We start from the raw sequence: 21,270 nt of genomic DNA, 5'->3' as shown, positions 1-21,270 counted from the left end.
TTGAGTTTAATGACTTCTTTCAATCAATACTATATACACATATCAAAAATTAAGTCAAATACGAGCATTGCAAATCGACAGTCTAGTCAATTAATTTCAACATGCTAAAATCTGTATATACTGTACATTGAAGGATGGTGTGATCAAAAATAACAAGGCAAGATCCAATCATCGAAGCAATACAAATTTCTACGGGTGCAAAGTACACTGATAAATTAATGCATACATATATATATTAAAGTAGGACAGAGCAAAGTCTGATATATTTTACAACTACACTTCTTACGGTAAGGACATTTCAATTATCAGAGACAATATCTGCCTACACAAGTTTATTAAATAGGCCGAAGACGAAATAAAGTACTAAACTAATTGATGTTAACAAACTAAAGCCATATTAGTTAACTTTTTCATCATTATCTTCATAAGTATTAGGAGATACTAGTGCAAACTCCCGTCGTTTTACTGACGGTTTACGATAATGTGCTCATTTAACATACTTGCGGTTTGTTTTGCTTTATGAGTAATTAATTAATACAATATTAGTATTTAAATAAGATTCTACGTCGGCTTATTCTGCTGTACATTTTGCAATATTTTTGTTTTAGAAAGCTATTGAGTAAGCAAGTAAAAGGCTACTATAAATACTAGCGAGCTTGTAAAAATTCATTATCTCGATAGTAGAGGCCATCAGGTATTGCAAACTGGCTAGCCTTACCAGGAATTACTTGCACTTTTAGATTTGATTCTAAAGAAATTTAATTAATTTTTCTGATGCTAATGTCTTCTTAAGCATTTCAGCTTGGCAAATCAATGGAAATTAAGGATAAAGAGTATGTGGTCAACTTTGATGCCATCACTTATAGCATAGCTGCTTATGCTTAGTTCTTACAGGGTTTCGAATAAATGATATCTAACCATGTTTTAGTATAAGCCATCAATTTTGTAAGTATGGGAATTTATATGTTACGGTACATTACTGGTATGCAAAGCAAGACTTATAACCTAGCATTATTTATATATGAAGTCATATGTCATAATTATTTGCATAGGCGATAAAAACACGATAATATATATGTTATATAGTAATTATCGTTGCATAGAATAACTTCCATTGTATATAGACAGGATATTCTGAATTACACCGTGTATTTATCGTTTAAGGCTGGTTAGCTGAACTTTGTAAATCTGGTAAATTGCTATAAGACGGCAATTGAGATTTCTCTGGATTGTTAATAGCGGTTCGATTAGCAGCGGCTGCATATTGCCCAGTTGTTGAATTGGGAACATATACCGGAACAGTTGGTTGGAAAGTCATAACTAATAATAAAAGTGTAAATTTAAAATTATTTTCCATAGTACATTAGTAAAGCATCCGAGATCATAGTGATTTCAAATAGGCTATTAAACAAATTTCCTGAAATTGTAAATAAAATTCTTTTATGCTAAATGTGCTTTATTCCACGTATTTACAATTCGACTGCATACAGATAAGATATTCTATTACGGATCTAGTTCGAGTATACTCGTGTAATGTAACTTAGTATTGTGATTGTAGAATGTTAGCCATGCTTAGTATAATGTACGGTAGATATTTATCCTAAGAGATATTTGGTAGCTGTAACTATAGACTGTAGTGGTAGAGACTCTATGCTGGAGTACAGATGACTATATACAGTAAGGTGTTGAGTTACTAATATGGCTATAGGTAAAAATAGAACAGTAAATCATATATTAGGATATGGTTAATTCATTGTACTTTGGCTGGTGTGAATAATGTCTACGTAAGTACTGTAGTCGTATCCATATTGGATTAATGATGGTCCGCAGTAGAATAGTCTTACTAAGAATAATTTAACTATGTGTAAAATAAGGTAAAAGGTTGCCATGCGGATTGTAGCTGCGAATGCTACGGAAAGTATAAAAGCATGCAACTTTAGATTATTCTGTTAGTTCGTTCTAGAAGTCTTTACAAGTAGCATTCGGCTAGAGTAGAGTTGTGTAGTTAATCTTTGTATAAGATTGAATAAAGCCCTTATTTTTCTAAAATTTGGAATTTCGTGATTGGTATATATCACAACTCGTATGTAAGCTAAAAAGCAATATTTTATATCATAGTATTCCTTATCACGATGAGCATTATATGTATTTTATATACTTGATTAATAATATTTTTCACGAGATTCTAGCTCCGCATTAACTTGGACTACAGTTGATGAAATTTAAATGAACTGTATAGTATTATAATTAAATATAGAAGTTAATGTTATGATTGTGGTATCGGAATTGATGTCTATTGTTAGAATGAATCTTTTTATATAAAGAATATCTATCGTAAAATTTCAGATATTAAATAGTACGAGTATGTCAATAGACTTTACTTTGGATGTCTACACTACCAATTACCTACTGGTATTTTGGAATTTCATATGAATGATACTTATAGCTACTTATTTTGATAGAGTTGCAGCAATTATTTCTCTTATTAAATTCGAAAAGTTTGCAATTTAATATTTCCTGAAAGTGATGGGTAATATCTGTTTTTTGGAAGCAAAGTATTTGTAATGATACAAAAGATACGCACCAGGTTGAGCAGAATAATGGACTGCATAAGGAGCTGGATGTTGTGCTGGGTATTGCTGAATGGTTACTACTTGATTAGCGCCTTGATAGTGGACCGCCGAAACAGTCTATAGATAAATTAAACCATTAAATAATATTAATATAAGACCACTTAAAACATTTTTATCCATTCCTTACAGTTTCATAAACCGATCACAGAAAAAACATAGCTTAAAATAATTGTATAGACTAAATTTCAAAAATTTATAGATCGGAATAGCGCTAAAGATTCAGAATTATCGGTTTGAAGGATTACGTCAATTTCTAATGAACCTCTACTATCAATAACTGAAAGTATACAGTAGCGTATAATTGAATTATATAGTGGATAACTTTTGAACGCTTGAAATTTTCAGTGTTAAGGTATGAATCAAAGATGTATCAATATCTACATTTACAAGTTTCGTAACTTTTAATGAGTATATAGTATGAATTTTTAAGCAATAAAGGCTTAAATAATCATACTTTAATACGATAGAAACTCTGTCATAAAATAAAACATTTAAATTAGAGATGAACATATATTTATCAAGATTCGTTCCTTTTTGAGATCTATATTGCTTATCTACAGGTTATATTTGCTTGAAATAATACTATATGCGTAGACGATTTTTGAAAGCTAAAACATAGCAGTAACTTAAGTTGGTATAAAGGCAATTATATACTAATCAGTCATCGACCAGGGGATAGGCCAATCAAAACATGGTTACATTAACGGTATCCTATCCTCTCCTGTCTATTCACGTTTTTAATAACTGAATAATGCCGTTTTGAGATCGCTCAGATTGCTTTCGCATTCTAAAAATTCTAAATAATCCATAAGTAACCTTTACGTGCTTTTGATTATAAAATATTCTGCTGATAAATAACTTCTAAATGCCGAGTATCGTAGAAATTGTGAGCTATCACGTAAAGAGCAGCACTATCTTTATTAAACTTTTCTGTAGACTGTTTAAGGACTTTTTGGACCGAAAATGAATTAATAGGCCCAGAATAGTACTACAAAGGTTACTATAAGTTATTGGATGATTTAAAGCGATTGTCCCATTTCTTAACATGATTACAAAATCGTAGGATAAGTTTTCGATAATTTTACGTTAAAATAAAAGTAAGATTATTGCCTCATTATTTTGGCTAAATACTATGCTTGTAAAAGCAGAATTAATGGCTTTTTAATCTAGCTAGATATCACTGTATATAAAAGTATGGTAAATTTAGTTTCCAAATGCCTACCGAAATTTGATCGTATAATTTATTTCAATAACGTAATAAAGTTAGCTAATTTTAGAAATTTTTTACTCTGGAGATTAATATATGATTTGCAAGAAGTTCTATACTAAACTTTATCGAATTTGATTTATGGTAACAATAATACTGGAGTGTATAAGTCCAGTTTATTGTCAGATTTTGTTAAGGTATTTCAGAGTAGATTAATAATAAATCGTGAAGGATGTAAAGAAAACTTTACCGTGTAAGTAAACGGTACTTTACGGCTGAATATAACATTATTCCATCTTTTCAACGTCACTTACAGTCAATTTAGATTGATTGCAATACACATTATTGCCCAAAATAACCAAGGATGACAAGGATAAAGAAAAAGCAATTATGGATAATATTAAGGCGACACTGTTAAACCATACCATGCGACCCAAGACATGGATAAACTGCACCAATATACCGAGGCTCACACCAAAATGCGGTATTGCCAGAATTAAGGAAATGATGGCAAAAGCAAAATAAGAGTTCAACTATTTTTATAAACATGAAGGGAGATATGCTTAATACAATACGAGAAATCAAACTTTTGCGATCTGATTAGGACTAAAGGTATTACTATGTGTTTATTCTATCTAGAAAATAAGTTGAGGCATCGTAAAGTATTTAGAATCAAATGTTTTTCCTAACCAAATGAGGATTGGTTTGATTTTTAGACGAAGCAATTCCAAAGATACCAGTCAGGATGTACTAGAAAACGTTAAGAAAATGAAATCAGTACGGGTGTTTGAGCATTCATGCGATTTTAAATGTACTATATTTCTTGCTAAGAAATGAGAGTGAGAAAGATTCGGATCTAATAATCTCTATGGTTTGAAACAAATCATTTTGAATCAATAATTGCAATTTTTTATAAGTGTGACAGTGTTATGTACTGTATTAGAGTAGAAATATCTATGTTAAGATAATTCTGTTAGCCTATCCTTATTTAACTTCTAATTTGGATATACTGTGTTTTAATATAGCACTGACTTTTTATAACAGTAACACTTATACACATACTGAAATTAATAGTTATAATAGGGAATGCAAATCATCTACTTACGGTTCGAATCATTGTGATTGTAATTTACTTATGGTAGATTGTAAATTATCATGGAAATGTTCCGTGATAGGGACATATCGTAATCTGACTATTCTGTATTAGTCATCACATGTCTATATTCGTAAATACTGTTGTCTGCATTAAGGAAGCAGTAGCTATAATATCTAATGCAGTAAATGATTCCAATGTTAATTGTATTAACTATGACTCATTAGTTATTGAGGAATAGTATATAAATGCAGTATATCGTGTAATAAAGTGGATTCTTAAACTTAGTGTTTAACGTAAAATACGAGGCGTTTAAGTCTTTGTGTAGTCTGCTAGTAGAGCAAAAGTGTTTGTGATAGTACAGATATCGTTCCTTGATACGTGGTTTAAGGAATTGACTTATTGATCGTACATTACGTTATCTTGTTGCAAAGCTGTTTTGTGACAATAAGGTATAAAAATATAAACGAAGCGGCAAGGAATAAAATCAATTTCGATTGTCAGCAATAATTCAGATCATGAAGTCATCTTCATAAACTACTATTTTAAAATAAATAAGCAAAAAAGCAATTGATTTCGGTCCGTCAAAACAATTAATTGAATAACGCAATTCTTAGAAAAATAATGATTATCAGGAAAGACGTTGGATAGAGGAGACATAGGGGGAAACGAAATCGAATTCAACTGTACAATTATTGAAATATCAAAATAGCAACAATTTTAAAAAGGAATAGCCAGGATATAAGATGATTTTGTACTTTAATCACAAGGAAGTATAGTAGTATATAATTTATTTGAAATAGCCGAGCAAACAACTTAGGTTATTGGCACTAAATGAAATATCATAGTATGAAATGATTTCCATGTACTGAATACAGTAATTACACGTAACGATTTAAATATAGCCGTTATGTAGTCCCCAAAATAGATCAAGATTAAGGTTACGATATTGTGCACTTCTAAGTCAAACATTATTTTAAATTGTAAAATTGTAAGATTATGTATGTATGTTAGCAAAGATTTCCAAGGAATGAGATAATTTTAGTCTAAAGAATAAGCGAAGCTTTTTTAACACTACAATTGATTTCCAATTAATAGCAATTCCTCTCTAAAAAATCATAATAGCATATTAGTTCAAGAGCTATCGGTGGTGCGAGTATTATCGATAAAGCAAAATCTATAAGTTTCGATTACAATTTCACTATAAATCAAAGCTGATATAAATCGATACAGCTTTCAGGGGATCAAATACTGATGTACTTTACTATTTAAATTATTGCAGACATGGAAAGTGTTAATGATATTCATTAAACGATATCATCTATCAATGTTGATATTTTTACTTACAAATATCCCGGCCCAAATATTGGCACCAATATAGGTTTCAGGATTAATTATATATCTATAACGTCCGTAAAAATAGACCCAGGATCCATTGACAAAGAATCCAACTATACCAGTAATCAAGCTGACTAGACCAGTAATTAGGATAGCGATGCCAATTCCATAAGCGGTAGAACGCGATCTACCAACTAAAACTTTGCGGAAAGGGCCACAACATGTAGTATCGGTATAATTTACTGATGGAGCCTGAACCTGTATTGATTGTGGTATTTGTTGCTGCTGTTGAAATTGATATTGCTGTGGATTTTGCTGGCGTTGCAAAGTAGCCATAGCTTCACTTTCAGAGAAGAGTAACCCTGTGAAAAGATACGACGAAAAATATCAATATCTTAATTTTTTAACCTATTTTTCAACTAAATAACACATCGCAATAATTATATTAAGAAATGAAAATCTCTTTCTGATATTGAAATTTCTAGGCTTACTTAAAACCTTTCTAGCTTCTTAAAAATTGAAATTCAATCCTTTATAAAACCAAGTTTGGCTTTCAAGAATAAATCTGAAAATTGAATTAATGGTTATTATTTAAATATGGGCCGAAATTTAGCCGGCAAAAAGATGGAATATACTGTAGCGAAACAAAGGAAATGAAATCCAATAGAAATGAATGCATTTATTGTCATCACGGTAAGTTAATTGGCCAAAGCGGATTGCCTAAGAAACTGCAATTAATTGAAAGCATAATAAGCACATTGATTGGAGGATTAGATGGAACTATATTCATACGTGCTATTATTGAATTGAAGATTTCATTCAAGATATCTAGAAAAACAATATCATTTAGCAAAGGTCTATTATGCACCTTAGGATCACTGCCAATATGAAATCAAAAAATAGCAGTGACTTTTACGCAGTATCTAGTAAGTATTTCATTTACTGTTGAATAGTATTGGTAAAGTTATTATAATAAAATTCGAAAGTCAGGAAAATATTAGCGAATAGTAGTAGCTTTTATAACAAGAAAAAAAATATTAACGAGTAGTAATAGCTTTTATACCAAGAAAAAGAAAATATTAACGAGTAGTAATAGCTTTTACTACAATTTATTGGAAGTCCAACGTTAACGGAGGATAGGAATTAATCATTACAGGAAGACCTCACTTCGAAACAACTAATAGAAAAATCTTCTATCATCTTATAAATAATTATAATTTCCCAATTAGTATAGTAGGAGCTTCTACGAACATCATAGTGCCATTTATATACAACTGATTAGATTCTTCATACACTTTTAGTTGACAATGTTAACGTATATAATTTTCATGATCGATAAGATATTTCTACTAATATAGGACCTCCTATATTAACGCCAACAGCTATTGAAGTTAATGAATCTTGCTAACTTTATAGAGATGTATATGCATTTACTCGCTACTGTAAGTAGAAGGATCCCAATCGTAGGTCCTAAGAAGCGTATACGCGTATAAAGCACTGTAGTAAGAAATAATCTTGCTATGAATTTCCTTTTAATGTCTTACCTTGTGTACAATATATGCCAATTCATTTGAAAGGGAAGTTTATTTGTATCACGAAGATTCAACCTACTTTAATCAGGTTTTTACAGGATTAGATCGTACTATTATCTTTTTAAAACCTTTAAAAGTATCATGGACGATTCATGATTCATGATTACCTATAATCTAACTAATGCTTTTGTAGTAAAAGGACTAAAAGTAGAGTCCTTTGTAGTTTTAGTATGTAATTAGTATTATTTTACTATAGAAAATACCTACAAAGTGATAGTGTCTTTAAGTTTTACCTTGCCAAATCATCATGTCGCCATCTTTTCTTCTTCATTATTTTACAAGGTATTATATAGATTACTATAGAAGTAGCCCTATAGAGCAAATGCCTAATCTAAAGAAAGGGCGTTTCATCGTCTATTCAAATTGTAAAGGAATTTGACTTAGTAGCAAAACCCTATCCTTAGAGAAAGGGGATTTATAACATGACGATAAAGTACTGTAATGTAGTCTACTGTATACTAGTACAGTAATAACAGTACAATCTGACGCTAAAACATCAACTGTCAATACTCGCGAATACTAAGCGATACTAATGTCAGAAAAGTAGTCGTAAGAGTCATATAAATTTTTTTGATAAGCGATTACTGTGATCTTTATAAATGTTGAATTTTTCCGGATTTGTGTCCGATATAGTTTTCGGATTCTGGGACCGGTCGGGTTTGTGTCCGATATAATTTTCCTGTTTTGGAACCGGTCGGGTTTATTTTTAATTTATGTCTGAATTATAATTTTTCTGTTTTATTTTTTGGATTTTTGTTTGTGAAAAATATCGTAAGAATTGATTTTTGAGATTTGGACTTTTTGTTATGAATTTGAAACTCTGGAATTTTATGACGTGACTTGAAGTCACATTAGGAGATTTAGTGAGGAAAATAGAAAATAAGATGGAAATTGGCAGAGGTTGTGTTGATTATTAGGTAGTTAGAATGTTGTTTTTATGACTAAATCTTGATGTTTAAAGGTTGATTTTTAGACTTTTATAGTGTATTAATGATAGAAATTATGTTAGAAATGAAGTTTGATGTATTTTTATAGTTAGCTTGTTAGTTTTATAGTGTTTGTAAGGGAATCGTAGGGTAAATTGTGTCTGAACTTTGAATGATTTTTGTTTTCTTAAATGGTGCAAAGTAGTTTTCTAAAACGGACCTTAAGAGCGATTGGTTAGCAACTGTTCAGTTTTAAATACCTCTGACGGCTCTACGAAGCCTATAAATGATAGTGCAATTAGAAAATTGAGAGGGAGAGTAGAAGAAGATTTTATTTGAAGAACTTGTTGAATTTAAAAGGCCTTCGGGGTCGAATTGTCGTAAGTTAAAACGTTCTTCTTTTTGAAAGGTTGTTTGGTCGTTGACAGTTTTTAAGTCTGTCATTTATTTTAATAATACTTAAAGCTAAGTATTTGTAAGGTTGTTCGGTTTATACTTCTCTCCATTTTTGTTTTGAAATAAATTGTTGTTCGGTTATTTCCCCAAATTTTATTTGGTATCAAAGTATTATCGTTAAGTCGACCGCAGTGCAACGAAAGTAGAATCAAAGTTTGTTAAAGTTTCGTAGCTTGATCTCTACACTTTTCATTTCATTACACTTTAAATAACTTACAATAACTTACAAGATTATCAGTTCGTAACGAAAAAAGAAATAGCTTATCTTCATTTTATTGCTCAGTAGGGCTTCTAGTGAAGTTGTTTCTAAAGTAATCAGTTGATAAAGACGAAAATACCTAGCTTTAATCATGATATATTTTGACTATAATACGCGTATAGCGCATATCTATTGATGCTTTAAAATCTTTCATTATTAAAACCCTATACTATTAATATTGTCTACGGTATTAAAAATAAATTGAACAGATTAAAGCCAGTTTGAGTGATGTGTCGTATTACAGTAAATGGAGTCACACGGTAGCAAATATACCAATATTATGAGTAGTAAGTTCTACTTGATATTTAATATGCCTTAATAAAATTAAGAATAGGTTTCTCTTCACGAATGTTAATTTCACTTACTGTAGAACTGATTATTAAAATTTATTCTGATTGGAATAGTTTACACAGCGGTACCAATTGAACGTTATTATCACTACAAAATGAACGTTTAGGATGTGGTCAGATATTCCCTTTGGTGAAGTGGTACAAATAGAGAATTTTTTGCATGTTCAGTACCTTGAAGACAATTTTGGACCAGTGCTGTTATGTATTGACTGATATCAGGCCACTAAAAGTGAAGGGGTGCTAAACTCTTTTATATTTAGCATGCCTGAATGAAACTTACGTAAGAGTTGCAAAATATCTGCTTGATGTTTTGGAGGGTTAATTAAGCACGATCACCATAGTAAACATCTGTCTTGCGTTGTAAGTTCAATACGATATTTCCAAAATATGTATAGGTCGGGTTGAAAAGCGGCAAGCCAACCTTGTTGGACGTAGTTACTTGCCTTAAAATTGGATCTTTACGAGTCGTAATTGCAATTTGCTTCGCATCGCGCTGCAGCGTGTGGAAATGGTCAATTGTGAATCGATGAATAGCATTAGCCGAAGTAGTAACAAAATTTACGCGTTGTGAAGGTCTGAAAAGTCCTTCATAAGCTAAATAAATTAACTTAATGACAGTAACTGCATGGTTCATATTGTGGCCTTCTAAAAATTGAAACTTCAGCCCGAAAAGCAGCAGCTTGGACTAGTTATTACTTATAGCAGATTACATAGTTTAAGCATCAGCTAAATAAGCTAATTTTTTGTCGCTATCTTATTGTCTGCATTACAACCGAATGAGTTCAGTAGGATCAGTTCAGGTTAGCCATCCTAAATATGATATCGTATCCATACCATTGGAATTAAGATAATTACAACGTAAACATCACTGGACAAACTATCATAATAACCACAATTAAATTTACAAACTTTAGTTCCAACAAGTCCTTTCAGATTAGCGATGACGATTAATAATCTTCCATAGTTAAGTTCGAGGATAAATCAAGCAAGCCTAATGCTTTAGCTATGGCATTCAAAATATTAACATTACCAAATTTCTGCTATAAATATATCAGTTTAAATGGTTCAACTTAGCAATTAATAAGAACAGTGAGCATCACAAGTATTCAGCCTATGAAAATAGAATATCTTTTTGCTACTAGATAGTTCTAACTGTAGCAAGACTATTCCAATTCTAATCATGCTAATAAAAATTCAGCATTACTGAAGACATTCCATATTCATACTCCGTGATGAAGTGCAGCGTGCATCCATCTTTCAATACAAGCCTAATATCTGGCTGCCCTAGAAAGATGGTACTGCAAATTGATTCATTTCCTTCACGCATTTTACTGACACTGTTAAAAGTTTTAAGTAGCTACAGATATTTAACGGTATGACTTCGATTGAAATAGTTATTAATCAGTTTATGATGGTATTAAAACTATTCGTATCAACGACTAAGTTTTAAGCTCTATTACAACTCCAAACACTATCAAATTGATAACTTATTTGCCTTATTATAATAATATACCTCACCCAATAAAAAGAGGGTTGGGCTTATATACCTCCTTAGGGTTCACAAATGGACAGCAACTTTTGCTACTATTATAAACAGTATAGTAGGCATTCTAGAAGTAATTATGCTATCGTTTTTTATTTGAAATTATACAAGTATTTGATATTATACTAGGCATTAAAACAAAGCTAAAAATTTCTGTTCATATTACTTTCAATATCATTCCCCAATGACCTTGCAATGGCATTCTTTAGAACTATTAACACTATCACAAGTCATCAACTTGATGTTAGATTAGCTGCAACTAGCTTCAACAACGCTAAGATCTCTTCTTATACAGTATTCCACAAATTACAAATAAATTCATGGAAAGATATATTGATCTACAGCTACGGCTACTTAAAACCGATGATTTATTTTGGAAATTAAACTCAGTTATTATCATTCAACTGTAATGGAAGTATCTATTTCTGTAATTAACTTAATTTTTCAATTGATATCCACTTATTGAAGAGGAATCTTTTCCCAGCCCTTATTGCGACTCTAATCATGAAGCTGATCATTATTAATAGTGTAACTGCAGTTATTTTATGTTAGACATCATGAAGTTATGAATTAACGGTTTAGCAGAACATTCAGGCCGTTGTTTTTTGAAAATTTATCGACTGGTATATATTTATTAAACTATAATTGAAACGCTTACACTCGTCAATAACTTTATTTTTCGAAAACAATTTAAATATACCCTAACTATAGTAAGATCCTTTTATTTGTATTTCAGTTATCAACCTGATACTGAATTATCTGTATTAGTGCTAGAATGACACCTTTAGGCAATATAGAAATAGCATAAAAAAATTGTATTTTATATCTCAGTATGTAAGCCCAATGATTTTTATCGAATGACTAAATAATAATAATGAAGTATGTACAATTGTAATTCATTTAAACTTCAGTTTAATTGGAATAATATCTTATTTCGTCTCTTTTACTACTTAGTTATTAACAAGTTGAGGACTTAAGGCAATGATAAAATGATTGAAAGAATTTTATTAATGCAAGATGGAAACCACTTCTCTTTTACACTCCTAGTCACAATCAAACTGATCACTCATTGCAATATATTCTTTTTCAGAAGGATGCAATCGTCAGAAATAATTAAAAACTGACGAAAGCAAGACATTATTTCAGTCTCTTTTACAGCCCTAGTCGTTTAGCCGATCACTATAGCCATAATGTTATATATCATAAGATGAAGTAATAAGAGAATAGTTGAACTATTACTTAAGCAAGATACCGTTTTACCCTTGATTTATGATCCAATCTTGATCAAGTGGATAACTCATGTAACAATAATTTCTTTTCAATACGATCATATAGTCATAAGGTAATTGAACATAGATCAGTGTATAATCGAATTCGGATTCTTTCACAACCTTAACGATGATCATGCTGATCACTTATAGCAATTACATAGCAGCCATTACGAAATGTTAGCAAATTAATTTTAATCATAATCGCTGATAATTTTATTACGATTGAATATTTTTATGCTGTTAAAAATTCGACTTGATTTTCTATCCTATACCACTATGAAAGCTTAGTTTAAATAATGAGATCTAACAGCTTTACTTTCACCAGAGTTTAAATGACGCCATGAATAACTATATAGAATTAAACTCAATTATGATAATTGTATATCCACCAACTTATTTTCTGCGTAGAATAGTCGCTGATTGGATGCTTATAGACGATAACACAGCTTGCTATTGAAATAGTAGGCAGCCTTTTTATTTCTTATCCTTTTCAGTATGGTTTTGTTCCACTATATTGTTATTTTTCTATAACAAGATAACAAAGTTCTGGTTTCCTACTTTACAAAATCATACCGCCTATAAATTGCTCCAAACAATGGGATTATTTGCGTACTCGGCCGTGCCAGTCTTGCCATTAGTTGTTGAAAATAAGTAATTGTTAAACTTTTAAATTACTGCTATATATAGTTTTAGGTTATTTAAGCTTGGTTGATCATATCAATAAAGGCATTTTAGCCAAATCATTTATACGATAGAACTCCAATTCACAACTTGAAATCAGGTAAAATTCAATCCAATCGAAGATACCGGGATAATATAAAATGTTCTATTTGCTAAGATCTCAACAGTAAAAACAATCTGTAAAATATTGTAATTATTTTTTTTTTTGAATGTACGCGTAAGTAAGTAATTTTTGACTTTATATTTTAATTAAATCTTCTACTCATCAGTGTATTGTATGTTACTGACTTCTCGAGCTTCTTGATACGTTGAATGTTTGTATTTTATGCATCTCAAAAAAAAATTTATTTTTATCATCAAGAATCATTCAGTTGAAGGGAAAGCTTGTTGAAAATGGCTAATCCAAATCAACCACAAGCTATACATCAACCCCAGCAGACACAACAAGTAGTCTACCAAACTTGTTGTAGTCCAATTGGTAAAACTTTAACGCCAAAAATGCAGACTGTGGCCACGGCCATTGGTATCACCATGCTTATTAATGGTATAATTAGTTTGACTGTTGGCATCGTTGGATTTTTTACCACCAGCAGCTACTACAATTTCTATCATCCATTACATAGCGTTGCTCGTCGTACCTCAATCATTTATCACTATTACAACCTAGCAGTTTATATTGGCCCTAACATTTGGGTTGGAATTCCTGTAAGTAAATTATACTGTAATAGATTTCATAAACTAGTTTTAAGATTTTACATTTGCTTGATTGATTTATTCTTGGAAAAGTGATCTAAATTTCGATCTATCCAAATCTTATGTTCAATTGTATTGTCAATCATGTGCGAGTATATCTACTCTCGAAACAACTTAAATCTTGTTAAAGCGACGTTACTATAGTGTTAACACCAGACCCAAACTTATATTTGTAAGGATCACCCTGGTCATGAAGTAATGTTTTCTAAATCAGAAAAAAATTAAAGTTAAGTGCACTCTGGCCAATCAGTAGCAATTCTGCTAGAAAATATCATTTCCATATCAGCTACACAAGGTGACATGACAAAATTTACCTACAGTTTACTACAGTATACAGATACAAACTAACGTACAGATTTAATAAACGCTACAGAAAATTTAAATTCATACGTTTAAATCTTATCTACAGACTACGGCCTTAAATTCTACTTCAAAAACTGAGATCTAAATACAATACTAAATCTTCATATTATCCATTAGTTACCTCTATTCTACCAGTAGTTAGCCTAATCAGGAGTACCATAAAATGATTTCTTTTGCCTTCCATATTATTCACTACCATGCAGCTGCCTTGGCCGGCAAAAGTTTAGATTTCATCTGAAGAAATCTTTCTATCAGGCATCACTCAGTTTCTTATCCCGTAAAAGTAAACATACTATAAAATTTTCTGTATTATAGTATTTCTGTACCTTCGATCACATTTTACTTTCAGTATATTATTGACTGACAAAATTTATCGCGGAGATCCTTTAGGTACATTTCGAGTTTAACTTCTTTTGTAGGCCAGATATAAATTATTTTTATTCATCAAATTTTAGTACATCTTATGCGGCATCTTTGGAATCGTATCCCAGAAAAACCGAATCAACCATCATTTGGTAAGAAGGTTCATTTTTTACATGTATAGTTTTCCGATTGATATATTAACGGGCTAACTACACTAATGCTGTTGACAAAAATATTCTGTGGTCTTGTCATTTAGTATGTCTCATAGAAATGATTTGATTTAATTTTCCATTTAGGTCAACTCTTTTTTTGCCTTTTCGATAATCAGTTTCATCTTGTCCATCTTTCACTTTGGCATAAGCCTTGGCACTATGTTTGATTACCATGCTAGGTATAGCATTTGGTTCAACATCGTTTCCATTCTTACTTCAATTGCGGGATTTTCTCTAGCCTTGACCTGTATTATCATCTTAGGTCATCATATTTACTGCGGACCTAGCCACAACGTAAGTTTATAAATTAGAAATCTTCTGCATATACAGTTTATCTTAATTTTGCAAGTCATACTATGAGTTCTAAAATTTGCTACCATGCTTGCAATGTCCAAAAATTACATTTCAGTAGAGCTCTTAATATTAAGAGTTACGGTATAATCGTGCAATTATATATTTACAATTGCACTTTATAACCAATTTATTAACTAAAGAGCTGGAAACTATAAGTTAGTAGTATTAAGGAAGATCAAAATTTAATTTATTATCTGAACTAAAATAATCTAAATTTTTTTCCTCCTCCGACAATTTGATTAGCATAACGCGATAACCGTTTACTATCAAGGAGCAGCAGCTCAGCCAGTCACAATTCAGCAATACCCTGGACAAATAGGTTAGTTGTTAATATAATAACGTATAGTGCTGCTAATATGATTACTGTCTGTGTTTATTTCTTTTCTGAGGTAGTTGTATATGTTATATATATATATAAATATAATTTGTAAGTAGCCCTCCGATTATAAAATAAATAGATCAACCATTAATCAGCTCCTAGCTTAAAATTACGACCATTTCCAACTAGCATCATTAGAGATATATACGTAATAACCTATCCTTTCTAATTCTATTTAGCTACCGGATATCCAGCCGGTCAGCCAGTGTATATGCAAGCTGTAGCTATGCCACAAACTTCAATGACTACTAAAGTGCCTATAGATCAAGTAGCACAACCTCCACAATACGCCAATTTCCAACCTTCGACAACAACACAAATTCCTGCAAGCAGATAAATATTTGTAAAATTGTAAATTAACACGACTAAATACCGAAATAATAATTAATTAAGTAAATACTTCAATTAGAATAAAGGGTCTGCAGTTTAAAGCTATCACTAGTAACAATCTTACAATGTCATCTTATGATATAAATTCTCGTGTTAATTTTACGTGGTCAACTCAGAATTAAATGTTTTCGAGCTTAAGTATCATTACTTAGTAAATTTTTGTATTTATATATGCGTATTTATGAAGTCAGCTCAGTATTGCATACTCCTTGCTGAAATAGAAATAATAAAAGTATTTATTAGCGATAGCTATGTAGAATTTCAATAGAATATTATCGTTATAAGATTGCGAACTACTGCGACCGTAATTGAAAAGCAATAACTGTAAAAATGCAAGTCAGCTTCAGTTATTAATAAAAGCATTTTTATGCATAGTATTAATTTTGTTATTAACAAGAGCTTGATCTTTTGGGTATAAATACTTAACACGATAAAAAGTAAAAAACAAAAGTTCCATTTTTTTCAGATAGAAATTTTTTAAATTAAATAGATCAAGATTAGTCCATTAACAACATTCCATACCTGAATAAAACTCTAATAGCTTCAGGATCATATACAGCACTCGAAAGAGAAAAAATTTATACTGTAATCGACGGTTATAGTTTAAAAAATTTTAGGCTGCGTCAGTCAATCTCTTTGTGCTTGAATATTAATTCTTAAATGAACATTACGAACTCTTAGCTATTTTTTAATACTAAACGACAACTTTATACCTTAAATCATAACCTGTCGATCAAAATATGACTTCATTATACTAAGGCTGGCAATCTGATAAATAAAGAAATGCAGAGAGTCTATAAATATCATACTAGAAGCTGAGCAGAGAAAAGTCAAGGTCCTTTTATTTTCAGCTAACGTGCCTGCCTGAGCATTCGCAGCTTCGTAATTATAAGTAAGCAATTATCTAGATACGCCGTATACAGAGAGGAATAGAGTAAAATTTTTCTAATAGACTATATATTTTTATCAAATCTGCCTTAAGCAGTCTAAAATAATAGCGTACAACTTATCAGAAAAATCGAGCTCAATGCCAATTAGCATTATCGAAATTAAGATCAATACCTATGGTATTATTTTTATACCGATAGAGAATATCCTTTCATGCTTTTGAAACTTACTTGGTAAACATTTCGACAAGAACATACAGTAAAAATTTCAACTCCCCCTATTTTTGACTCTTTGATCAGTATTCTTTCACAGACTCTAAATAAAATACTACTTATATCAAAGATTTTAATGGATTATAAAGTTAATTATCATAATTAGCCTGAATAAATAAGCCTGTAACGACTACTTTTACCTATAGTTCCGATGATATCCTATTGGTATAGATTAAAATCATAATTAATCACAAATACGTTGTCTTATTGCTTTGCCGTAATTGAATTCATTTGTAAAGACTATAAAAATCAGTTACTTCATGAGTTTAAAAGCTTCTATTAGCATATTATAGCAATTTTAATGTACACGTTAGATACTAAATTGTCCGAAACAATATCTGACATAATTATTCGAGTTCATTTTTAACAACCGTTCATATTACTATAATTGTGACGGTACTCCTTAAGTGTAGTTATAGAAATATAATCTACCAAAATACTGTATATTAAATTAGTCTAAGATAGCGTTTGTACTGAGAAATTAAATCCATTTAGAAGAGCTACTGCTATTTCAAGTTTTATAATACCAGTCTATTGTCACTGTATTAGAAGCTTAGCTTGCTCTCAAAATTTGTAATAGAATTAAGTAAATTTTACAATAATAAATTGCGCTTTAGTTGGAATGCTATCTTAAATGCAATAGTAATTCACCAGCTTGCAATAATAACTCAAATTATCATAAATAAATAGTTCTAGAACCAGATGTCTGCCACACTTAGCAAATCATCAAATTCATTATCAAGAACTTGGTATTATCTGATTACAATTATAATCTGACAGTGTAGTCATGAAATCTTAATTTATTAAAAATTTATCTTGAGAGAATAATTTAATGTAAATAAAGTATGTAGCTGCATTATTTTGTTATAAGGATTTGTAATATAAATGTAATCGTGTCATTGTAATATCATATTAATATCATAATTTTGTTGCAATAGAGTAGCCAGCAAAATTAACGTAAACAACCTTGCTTAGCTCTTGCTACTCAATTGGCGGTTAAGTTTCTTTTAATTTAAGTCATACTTGAATAGAAGCTGAAAGCATTTACCTGAAATATGACGCTCGCTGTTCAATGTTAATATAAAAAAATGAGAAAAAACTTAGCAATCAGCATATTAAATTCATTAATGAGCATTTTGCTCCAGGGAAAATTAGGAATGTAGATATTCAACACCTACTTTTAGGATACAATCTGACATTGTTCTTTAGCAGAATTAAATAAAATAACTCTTGATATCGACAAGATTGAATGGATTTAGGCCCTAAAGCTATTTTGCCTTTCTCTTAGACCCTTCAAGATCAAAATTGTTGTTTTAAGATTAATAAATAATCAATAAGGTCATTGCCCAGAGGATTTAAGTCAAGCAGATCCTTTAATATACTAAGAAATGGTCGCATTGCGATGTAATAAAGAGCGCATAACGTCAGATATATTCTATATCCATTTACTCGGTAAATGGATTTCAATTAATTGTTAAACAATGATAAAGTATATTAGAAGTATATTGTAACAAATACTCAAATGCTGTTGGTATACATCTTATAGAATAAGGTACTTTAAGTATCGGAGCTTTAGTAACAGAGAATTATTTTGAAAATTCTATAAAGTGTGGCAGATCTTATTCTAAGGTAAATATAACTAATGTGATTGAAAACGTAAAGATTAAAGTGAACAAAAAGACTAATGTAAATTAAATATCACTTTTTACTAACTGCTCTATCGGCGAAGGAATCGTTTCAAATCATCAGATCAATACTCCGCAATACCTTTCAGTATGGCAAATTATCAAACACCATTTTATCTTCCACAATCTCATATTACATACCAACCTTGTTGCGCTCCATTTGCAAAGGAATTGCCGCATCGTGTACGATCGGTAGTATTTGGCATAGGCGTTAGTACTTTTATTACTGGCCTAATTAGTCTTACTATTGGCATCGTTGGATTATTTGCTACTTCATCCTATCATCATAATAATGACGGAACTTATATTCATCTTTACAATATGAGTGCTTTTATAGGCCCGAATATTTGGGCCGGAATCTTTGTAAGTCTTAAACGATGGATATAAATCAAAATTTTATATCATAATAATTTAAACAGATAAAATACCTTGCAATCAAAGGATTGCATCTAAAGGCTTTGATAGTATTTAAATATGAGCTTTTACTAATTTGAATATGGCATAAAATAATTCAACATGAGTATACGTATACCATAACTGCCAAATTTAAATAATCTCGACTCTAACTGGATTTTAAGATATGCGAATCCAGTTACTAAAAATTTTACTTGATGAAAATTTTTATGAATACCTTCCGTCTATTCTACTATCTAGTATGTTTTAACAGGAATTTTTGCCATTTCTACATATAAAAATTGTTCCAATCGATATTTGGTAAGTTGTTTTAATTATTTTTAACTTAAAGTTTATTTTCTGAAGTATAAGGTATTATTGATGAAGAGTATTAACAACGAGTATTCTGATTTCAACCAGTGAGTAAGATATGGAACACTCTTTTTCTACAGGCACATACTTTCTTTATTTTATCTATTATAAGCTTTTTACTTTCCTTGGCTCATTGTGGTATAAGTTTTGGTACTATGCTTAATGCCAATGTTATCGCAAGTGTTTGGTTCAATGCAGTATCCATATTATTATCAGCCCTTGCCTTCTCTTTCTCGCTAGCGTCGATCATTATTTTAAGTAATAGCATTTATTGCAAACCAACTTTAGCTGTAAGTAGAATTGGATTGTTTGATAAAATTAATGAAATAATAAGTAGCCCTAAGGCTTAAACTATGTATATCTTCATAGTAATATACCACATATACCCTTTCTTAGCTTACAGCAAATGAATTAAATAGTTTATTCTAAATTTTAAATCTACATCGTCAAGTGTCATCAATTTTCATAGAATTATAGTTCCATACGGCTTAGCTATGAGAATATTGATATCTATATTTTATACGTACAGAATTGTAGTACATTCTTATGATGCACGTAAACCACTGGCTATCCCGTGAATTCTGTAACTAAATATATTAATAATGCATATCATAAATTAAGATTAATATTTCTCAAGTAACAGCTTACTATCTTGACATCTTCGTTAGAGTGGAGAAATACCACAGTAAAAGCAAAATATCATATTTTACTTATATTATACTATCCTTCCAGTTTATGATCGTAACGATTTATGATGGAGACTGGCATTGGTTAAATTATTCTTGTAAACTTCAATTCTGACTTTTCTTAATATTTGTTAATATTTTGATTTTTCTTGTTTTCTGTATAATAAATAAAAGAGAATGTCTCCTGCCCATCATCAGGGCGACAGCAATCAAGTACCAACAATTCAACATATTCCAAATCAACTGGGTGAGTCTAACGACACTAGTGCAATGATATAGTATAAGTAAAAACGTCTTGTAGGAGTAATTTCAAAATATGAACAGCTACTGCATATTTAATTTATTTACTCGTAGATAGACAGCAGTATCATTTCAAGTCTACATAAAAAGATTCTTCTGTATTTATAATAATAATAAGTTTGGGTTGTTGCCAAATCTTACTATAAGAATTGATTGTAATCACTATTTCATCAATTCACTTTATTATTCTTAAAGTTTAGTCCAGTTGACATCTCATACTTAGCCTTTATAATGAAACAAAATTAGATTATTAAGTTTAAATAATAAAAATCAACCGAAATACCAGTACGTTATAACACATAAACTAATCAGGTTCCTATGACTTGAATGCATAACCTAGTTTTAGCACAGCAGCCTCTTCAACCACTTTACGTCCATACAGGCCTATCCGACCGATCTCGATATATAACTACCGAAACTATAATTGATCAACCAATGCAAGAACTTGAGCAACCACTACCGCCGCAGTACTCAGAGTGATTACGGTTTACAAAGTATAATATCCATATTC

At 30.6% G+C, this 21,270-nt stretch overlaps 2 protein-coding genes across 2 annotated transcripts; one reads left to right on the top strand and one right to left on the bottom strand.

The window, feature by feature from the left end:
- Positions 1–1,159: 1,159 nt before the first annotated feature.
- TRIADDRAFT_61176 (uncharacterized protein) lies at positions 1,160–8,112 on the bottom strand (the record flags this gene model as incomplete). The annotated part of the gene is made up of 6 exons (XM_002117053.1): positions 1,160–1,320; positions 2,585–2,690; positions 4,155–4,373; positions 4,531–4,590; positions 6,281–6,633; positions 8,097–8,112. 6 exons carry the CDS (start codon positions 8,110–8,112, stop codon positions 1,160–1,162), a joined length of 915 nt encoding a protein of 304 aa, XP_002117089.1.
- Positions 8,113–13,742: 5,630 nt separating this feature from the next.
- TRIADDRAFT_64327 (expressed hypothetical protein) lies at positions 13,743–16,294 on the top strand (the record flags this gene model as incomplete). The annotated part of the gene is made up of 5 exons (XM_002117130.1): positions 13,743–14,054; positions 14,921–14,980; positions 15,125–15,334; positions 15,638–15,713; positions 15,953–16,294. 5 exons carry the CDS (start codon positions 13,743–13,745, stop codon positions 16,108–16,110), a joined length of 816 nt encoding a protein of 271 aa, XP_002117166.1. The 3' UTR covers positions 16,111–16,294.
- Positions 16,295–21,270: the final 4,976 nt, after the last annotated feature.

Source organism: Trichoplax adhaerens, genomic scaffold (assembly GCF_000150275.1).
Source record: "Trichoplax adhaerens TRIADscaffold_21 genomic scaffold, whole genome shotgun sequence".
In the NCBI taxonomy this organism is placed as follows: Eukaryota; Metazoa; Placozoa; class Uniplacotomia; order Trichoplacea; family Trichoplacidae; genus Trichoplax; species Trichoplax adhaerens.
The sequence above is the reverse complement of the archived record's forward strand: the minus strand, read 5'-3'. Positions and strand labels throughout refer to the sequence as shown.